General features: G+C 42.3%; 1 protein-coding gene across 2 annotated transcripts; it reads left to right on the top strand.

Moving 5' to 3' along the window:
- Positions 1-249: 249 nt before the first annotated feature.
- Positions 250-6,586, top strand: ctsla (cathepsin La). 2 transcript variants are annotated; one of them, XM_071903622.2, is made up of 8 exons: positions 250-345; positions 1,722-1,862; positions 1,970-2,092; positions 2,556-2,708; positions 4,104-4,328; positions 5,120-5,288; positions 5,499-5,616; positions 6,130-6,586. In XM_071903622.2, exons 2-8 carry the CDS (start codon positions 1,731-1,733, stop codon positions 6,227-6,229), a joined length of 1,020 nt encoding a protein of 339 aa, XP_071759723.1. In that variant the 5' UTR covers positions 250-345; positions 1,722-1,730; the 3' UTR covers positions 6,230-6,586. The 2 variants fall into 2 exon arrangements, with proteins under 2 accessions (XP_071759723.1, XP_071759724.1); XM_071903623.2 differs by having other exon boundaries at positions 266-345; positions 1,725-1,862.
- The last annotated feature ends 2,308 nt before the right edge of the window (positions 6,587-8,894 follow it).

The raw sequence follows: 8,894 nt of genomic DNA, 5'->3' as shown, positions 1-8,894 counted from the left end.
TTCCTTGCATGGGAATATTATCCATAAAAAAAAAAAAAGTAAAAAAAATAAACCCAGAGTAACTAGGCTTCCTCCTTTTCTTTAGCATGACCAGGCACTGAGAACACAACACTTTGTTCTTTTTTCAACCACACCATTCCAAAGGGAGCGAATCACGTGCTCCTGTGTCACATGTTTGATGACCGCACTCGTCGGCGGGGCGGGGCGGGGCTTCGGCGGCCATAAACAAGAGAAAGCACCAATCAGAAGGCTCCGTATGCTGCCACCGAGGCCTTTATAAACTTTGTGTACCTCGGCGAGAGGGGCTGTTTTCTTCATCGTTATCATCTTCACCAGAGGGATACAGTAAGTTTCACACTCAGCCGGATTGTTTTTTAACGTTTGTTCTTGCTTTCTTGTGCTTTTCCTTGGCGAAAACAGTAAAAATTGACGTTTAATTTGGTGTTACAAAGCAAAATCTAGAGGAATATCGGCGTTTCTTCGGGTATTTTTCAGCTACTATGCCATGAATAAACAAAGACTCCTTTCAGAAGTGTTTACTCGGGTTAATCGATTCGTTTTGTTTGTTTTTGGGGTCTAACATTACGACGATATTTTAGCGTTACACAACCCTTGTATCGTGTTTTATCCGGCTGCCTTTGTCGCCTCTCCTGAATAAATAACAGCCGTTGCTATTTTTTTCTTCTACGTTATAAATAAATCAAGAAAAGCGGTGGCATCGGCGAATAGCGGATCCGGTAGGGGAGGACCGCTATCCCAGATTTTTTAATTTTACTTTTCTTTTCGGTTTCCTTGTCGTGGTTTCGGTCCCTGTTTTTCTCTGGCTCGTGATCCCGTGACTGGAGCAGACAAAGCAGGGCGGTTTCATCAAGTTTCCACTCAACAAATCTGCAGGGAAATCTCATTGGATGGCTTAGATGCAGCTTTAGTTTTGCATACAATCTCTATTATATTAGCCATTATGTTAGTATTATCATGAGGATCCTGTGGCCTTATTTTACTGATGGGGAAAGTCTGCAAGAGGCCTGTAGCCTGTTAGTGGGAATGCTGTTTACAACAGACGGGAACTGACTGTACTGTCGGGAATGTGTACTGCAGCGTCATGCAAGTCTTCTTCTGCATGAATCATGGAAGTACAAGCTTTGAATGCACGACACTAAACATCGAGATGGTGTAAATTAAGGGAGGAGAGGAGTATTTTAAGGCAAAAAAGCATAAATTGAGAGAGTTGATGTGTTTTTATGTTAATGGGGTTTGTCTGCCTTTAGGGCTGCAAGGGTTAGGGTTAGGCTAACGATTGTTTTCATTATCGTTTCATCTAGAGATTATTTTTTCGATTAGTTGATTAATAATGTAATCTATAAATTGTAAATAAATAAATAAATAACGACAAATGCCCATCACAAGTTACTAAGTGAAGTCTTAAAATGGCTTACTTAATCTGACCAGCAGCCAAGAAAACCCCAAGTATTAGTTGTATGATTTTAAAACAGAGAAAAGCATTTGTGAAGGTATGACCAGCAAATATTTTTTACTTGATAAGTGACAAACGATTATCAAAATTATGATCAATTAATCTTCTGATCAGCTGTTGATCAACTAATCGTTTCAGCACTAGTTTGCCTCATCAATAGCAGCTGGAGACTACAGCTTCACCACTTTAACCTGCAGCATGGAGGAGAAAAGCGTCCCAACATGTCTTTGTTCCTGTCCCGTCCCAGTAGGAAGCCATGATGCTGCTGCTGCCCCTCGCTGTGCTGACGGTCTGTGTGAGCGGCGCCCTCTCGGCGCCCGGCCTCGACCCGCAGCTGAGCGAGCACTGGGACCTGTGGAAGAGCTGGCACAGCAAGACGTACCATGAGGTGAGCTCCACACATTGAGCTTCTTCCCATTTACAGCAAGTCATTTTGATCGACCCACTCGTGCAGAATTCCTGGTGCTAATGGTGACTGAATGATGGTTTCTGCAGAAGGAAGAGAGCTGGAGGCGAATGGTGTGGGAGAAGAACTTGAGGAAGATTGAAATGCACAACCTGGAGCACTCCATGGGCGAGCACTCCTACCGCCTGGGCATGAACCACTTCGGGGACATGGTAAGATCACAACAAGAGACAGCGACTCATCCTTATTTCCCCATTTGAACCACCGATCAGGGTTCCTGCAGAGCTCTGGAAAGTAGGGAAAGGTTTGGAATATAGCCACGTCTTAAAATAGACATGGACACGCACCAAAAATACTGAGGAAGTTGTGAAAAATGCAGGAAACTCACCATCACACTGTGCATTCCTTCCCCCAGACACAGGCTGTTCTAAAACTTAAGGTGCTGCATTTTCTAAAACTTAAGGTCTTGAAAAGCATGTAACTTTAAAATGGAAAGTGTGCAGGAACCCTGACATATGCTAAAATAAACCAATACACCGTGAGAGTCTGTGCCTAACAACACCTCTGTATGGAGCTTTAGATGCAAGTGTCCGCTAAATACATGAGTTATGTTATGCAGGGTCTGCTTCAAGATGGCTGACATTCACTCACCCGCATTGTGTTTACATTGCACAGACGCACGAGGAGTTCAGGCAGGTGATGAACGGCTACAAGCACAAGCAGGAGAGAAAGTTCAAGGGATCCCTGTTCATGGAGCCCAACTTCCTGGAGGCCCCGCGCTCCGTCGACTGGAGGGAGAAGGGCTACGTCACTCCCGTGAAGGACCAGGTAACACTCCCTTCCCTCCTCGGTTTATATCTGTTGTAACGTCGCCCTCGGGGCTCCGTGGAAGCCACACCTGATATGATTAACCGAGGCGCGGTAAACATGACGGGGCCTGAAGGAGAAGTGTCGTCAAAAGGTTTGACACGTGATGATACTGACAGACCAGGGAGTCTGCTGTTAAAATAACAAATAGGCAAACCTTTGTAACACCAATAATTTTATGACTTTTAGAGACAAAGATTCAGACGTTGAAGGCACAGTTACAGTTGCAGAGTCGGGTATTAAATTCATTGGCATGGTGTGGTGTGAGTAATCTGATGTCATCTAATAAAGATGATGGCAGAAAATGCACTATAGTCTTTGAAAAAACAGGGCAGTTGTTGCCATGTTATGCACTCAGGAAATGTAAATGCTCTGTTCATAAGCACAAACAGTTATTTTAGTGGCTATATTAGCATTACAAAACATTTCAGTACAGCATGCACTGATATTGGCAGTAATCAGCTGTAAAGGAACAAGGTAAACATGATTTTAATGTACAAATGTGGACAGTCCCGTCATCATAAATGTACTTATACTGTACTTTAAGCAATGAGGGCGTTCTGTCTGCAGACGTAAATGTTTGTCTTGGAACAGAAAGATAAGCTGGACATTTATGGGTTGTTTTGTTATCTGTGCTTCACACACTCCTCCTTCTCCCTGAGTGCACAGTCTGTTCCCCCCCCCCACACACACACACACACCCCCACACCCCCTCTGCATACATTAAGCCTGTTGTCTGTAAGCTGAAACCAGTCCAACCACCGCTCCATAAACCAGGCCAGGGTGCAGCAACAGTCTGTCGTATACAGTATGTTCAGTCAACTTACTGGTGCATACAATGTCCTGTAAGGAAATGGAGCCGTAAAGTACGCTTCCTTCCTGCTGTCTCCAAATGGACTTAAAATCTGTATTAAAAACTTCAACTCATACAGTTTATTTCATACAGCAGTGAACAGACATGGTTAACAACAGTTTAGGGTCGTGAAAAAGAAAGTAAATAACAGAAACAAGATAACCAACACCTGAAAGGGACATAAGAGCAGGGCAGGTAATGTTAAAGTGTGTTGGGTTTAGGTAAGGTTTAAAAAACATTCATATGACATGTAAACTCTGCAACAAACTTTCAGATTTCTATCCATTGTCAATCACTTTGTATAGTGCTGTAGTGACAAAGAATACATATTTTGGGGAAACAGTTGTTGCTGAGATTTTGAGATGGCACTGTTGTGAGATAGTTTGCTTAATGAGACAAGAACTGTCGCCCAAATGTGAAAAATGTATTTCAGTGAGCAGGTACTGTTTCTTTGTCCATCATTTGCACCATCTTAACCCGACCGTCACCGTGTGCTCCTCCAGGGCCAGTGCGGCTCCTGCTGGGCCTTCAGCACCACCGGGGCCATGGAGGGCCAGCTCTTCAGGAAGTCGGGCCAGCTGGTCTCCCTGAGCGAGCAGAACCTGGTGGACTGCTCCCGGCCCGAGGGCAACGAGGGCTGCAACGGCGGCCTGATGGACCAGGCCTTCCAGTACATCGAGGACAACCACGGCCTGGACTCCGAGGACTCCTACCCGTACCTGGGAACTGTACGTATCTCATGGGGGGCGGGGGCAGCGGAGGGCTCAGTGTACGGCAATATGGAATATCAATCTTAAATGTCTGTTGTATTTAGACAGTTGTTAAAGGGGCATGAAGCACATTAAGTAATCTATGATCTTTGTTGATCCTTATCAGCAACTAGTAGGAAGTACAAGAACATTCGGGGATTGAATCTGTGAAACAAAATGTATATATTAGGTTCAGGAATATGATTCAGTCATGCTTGTTTTTTTGTAATTAAATGTTTTTTATTTTTAAATTTCCCTTTTAGGGGGGTGAATGACATACATAGGAGCATACAAAATAGTACAGATTACATTACATTTCACCCCCCACCCCCCCCCCCCCCACCTACTGTCCCTCCCTCCAAGGGGCTCACAAAACAGAGTGATCAGGTCCTAAAAATAAAAATAAAAGTAGCAATATCCAGTTAAATGTAAAATAATCAGGCTTAGGATATTGAGTACATACAAAGTAAAATTGCAATTATACAAAGAAGAAAAAGAAAGTCATGCTTGTTGATGAGTGCTAATAATAAACAAAGCAATCGTTAAGTTACTGGTATTGATCAACAACCCTATCAACCCCCCCGCAGACATATTATGGTCACTTTGTGCTCTGGGGCAGTAAACATCGTACTCATTGACCCTCTTAAGTCTCTTCCACAGGGATTGATTATTGCTTTTTGGATCCATTAGTCTGTCTTGGCGATGGTCTGCCTGGTTTTACTTGTTGTTTACCCTCCTGCTCACCCTCTCCTCCCTCCTCCCTCCTCCAGGACGACCAGCCATGCCACTACGACCCCAAGTTCAACTCCGCCAACGACACCGGCTTCGTCGACGTCCCCAGCGGCAAGGAGCACGCTCTGATGAAGGCCGTGGCCTCCGTGGGACCCGTGTCGGTAGCCATCGACGCCGGCCACGAGTCCTTCCAGTTCTACCAATCAGGTCGGTTCTTGAGTTCTGTGAAAATGTGAAACGTCTCATAGTTTTCCCTCATAACCAATGTACCAATGCGCAAATGTTGCATGGACTAGTTAGGGATTTCTTGATTTCTTCTTCTTTCAAGTACCTCAAATATCGGTGACAAAACACATTTTCTTCTGGCATATGTCACCCATGCTTTATATGTGGCTGACTGGATTGTGGGTATTGTAGGAATCTACTATGAGAAGGAGTGCAGCAGCGAGGAGCTGGACCACGGCGTGCTGGTGGTGGGCTACGGCTTCGAGGGACAAGATGTGGACGGAAAGAAATACTGGATCGTCAAGAACAGGTTAGCCAAAAGATAAAACTCATACTGCGATATTGGAGCGTTAATACTGCATGAAATGAGCGTACTTCCACATGGGCCAATGCAAAATTCAGGAGCTTAGCAAGACCTGAGCTTTTCAAATATCCCATGGTGTTTTTATTTGACACCAGAGCGACAAGATTCAAAGTATTCTCATTACCAGGGCATCCAAGGGTCCTAAAAAAAGTCCTGAAAAGTCTTAAATTATCTAAATGTAATGTCATAGAAAGTATTAAAATGTCTTAAATCCAGTTATTAGAAGTCATAGATTATTTTCAAAACTAGAATGCATTGAACATCACACATTGATGATATATAATAGTGTAAGAGTCTCTAAGTATCTATTTTTCCTTTTTAAAGTATTAAATTTGGCTCTCTGAAACCTGCAGATACACTGATTCCAACTGTAGAATAAAGGTAGCACACGAAATTCATGAAGCACCATGTTGAGCTTTATTCTGATCGATTCTTCTTCTTCTTCTTCTACTCTTGCAGCTGGAGTGAGAAGTGGGGAGACAAGGGCTACATCTACATGGCTAAAGACAGGAAGAACCACTGTGGAATCGCGACAGCAGCCAGCTATCCTCTAGTCTAGCAGCCGCGCCGGTCCACTTTATAGAGCTATAGTGTTTTATTGCAATAGTTTGGCTGGAGATGGCCGTGCTTGTATTACAGCCTGAATGAGGCTTCAGTCGGAGCGAGACGTTGTCAGAAGGTTCTGCGATGTTTTATCGAGAAACACTGATTTTAGGGAATTAATGCCATTTTCTTTTGGCTGATTTTTATGCCACTTTATTCATTTAAAAAGATTTTAGTTTAGTGTTTTTTCTTTGTAAATATGTGTATGCTACTTGGTAAGTGGTTTCTTAACAGTTGCTTTGGTCATTGTACAAATGATTTTTTTTTTTTTTTTCTACTTTTACTGTGATCAATTAAAAGTTGTGAAACACTGGTTTGGTGTTTGGACTTTGATCTTTTAGTGTATTTACATTTAATCTTCTTCAGCTGGGCTCAGTCTGTTGGACTGTGAATGTAAAGTTAGAATTGAGTTAATCACTGAAATGCAGTCATTGTATTTCCATGGTAGTAGAACTGGATGTCTCATGACCAGCGCTCATGATAAATATTCTTTGTGTTAATCTTGACAGTCTATATGGGGTTGTTTAGACAAATTAAGACATCAGTTATTAGACAGGGATCACTCTCTCTTCCACAAACCACTCTGAGCTGTCTGTAGACGACACTGAGCTTCCCTCTGCTCTCAAATCATTCCTGGACCCGCTCAATCCTAAACACAGTTCTTGCCAAAAAGGAGAAATCAAGGAAAAAACAAGTGTAAATTTGAGCCACCATACAGAACGTTTCATGTTAATTTGGCACCAGCTCATCGGTTGAGTCTTTATCTGTGCTGCTCTGTTGTTGATCCCGACAGCGCTGCGTGTTTTTCTGCAGAACTAACATGTCTGACATGTAGAGGCAAGACCAAGTCATATGATCTCTTGTTTCTCGCATCAACACAGCCGTGCTTTCTGATGTCTGGTACGAGGAACTTAAAGGATTATTGATTCTTTCACAATGGTCTATATTCATAAGGCATCTTACACCAGGACTGTTTATGTGGGGTGACTGGAAACATAACACAACACACAACATGACCATATAACGCTGTCTGTAAAACCATAAACATGACTTGATAAACTTGTCAACACTCTGTTCCCATTCTAAAGTCCTACAGCTGTGACTGAAATATAGATAATGTACAGCTGACATCGAGGTCAGGTGCACTTCAGACATTTGAAGGCAAGATACCAATCACCAAAACATTTTATATTTTTTGCACATTTTGCTTCTATAAGATTAAAAGTTTTATGAAACTAATAGCAAAGACTAAAAGGTTCATTTGAATGATTTTTCACCTTCATACTTGATTATGAAGCAGGAAATGTTTTTTCTGGGGATATAGCTATACAATTTCACATATTGCTTCATAACATTATAGTTACTAATTTATAGAAGCTTTATGCCATTTTATATGTGTGGTAATTTAGATAATAGGTGAAAATGCATTTAAGCTCACAAAAAAAATGTTTACCTTTATTTATACTCACTGAGATTAAAAATATATTTTCAAGAGACCAGGCCAAGAAACCATCATCATGTAAACAGAAAAGTTGCAGAGATCATATAACAAGATATATACAGTATGTATATGTATAAGTAGATATACTGTGTTGAAGTGCAAAATTAAAAAATATGAGCGCTGTAAAGACAGAACTGCCTGCTGTATCAAATCATAACTCAGTCGTCTGGTGTCCCTTTCTAGAGGTTAGGTGCCTTAACATTTTCAAGTTATTTTAGGTTAGTGTGTGAGTGTGCGTGTGTTTTTGTACTATATTTACTTCCCTGAGCTCAGTCCGGGCTGATAGTCAAAGCAACTGGAGGAACATGTTGTGCAATCTGAAAAGAGACAGCTGCTGCCAGTGGGGAAAAGGAGGGAGTGTGTCTGAGGGGAGAGAGAGAGATTAAAGGAGTAGTTCACCCCAAAAATGAAATGCAGTCATTAACTACTCACCCCATCTCAGTCTAAACTCTGCTGAAGTTGGTAGGATCACCAAACACAGCGAGTTAGCCCCCATCGCTTCTTCTCAGCCTTTTCCCAAACTAGTTTGACCGACATGAAGACGAGTAGATAACGGCTGAATCTTCATTTTAGGTTCGACTGTACCTTTAAAGCTGCTCTAGGCTGCTTTAAAGTCCTTGTGTTCTTTTGAATCCTGCTTCAGCTGTTAGATATTACATCAAACGTGTCATGGAGGACAAAACAACGCAACACGAGAACACAGAGTGCATACTGAGGAAGACACCAGAATTTCATTTGGGCAAAATAATGCAAAGTGTGCGGCGTAGTGGGGAGGGGACGCTCTGCTCTGTTGCAGCACTTTGTGATTTAGATTTTTACATAAAAACCTTGCCTAGTTCAGCTTTAAGGCTGTTCATAACAGTGAGTAACGTAAGCAGTATAAACACTTTAACACGTGTAACCTTGCCATTGACTTCTGCTGCCTTCGGTCATTGATCCAAATAAGCTAGAGAGAGAGAGAGAGAGAGAGAGAGAGACCTGCCTGTTTGCTTTAGCACTACCCTATAGACTGGACTAAAAGTTAAACATTTGGCCCATTTGGGAGCATAAGTTGCATATGTTGACCATTGATCACTTCAACAAGGAAAGTCCACACAGTTAATAATGAACTTAAATCTCT

This window comes from Centroberyx gerrardi, chromosome 8 (assembly GCF_048128805.1).
Source record: "Centroberyx gerrardi isolate f3 chromosome 8, fCenGer3.hap1.cur.20231027, whole genome shotgun sequence".
NCBI lineage: Eukaryota > Metazoa > Chordata > Actinopteri > Beryciformes > Berycidae > Centroberyx > Centroberyx gerrardi.
The sequence above is the reverse complement of the archived record's forward strand: the minus strand, read 5'-3'. Positions and strand labels throughout refer to the sequence as shown.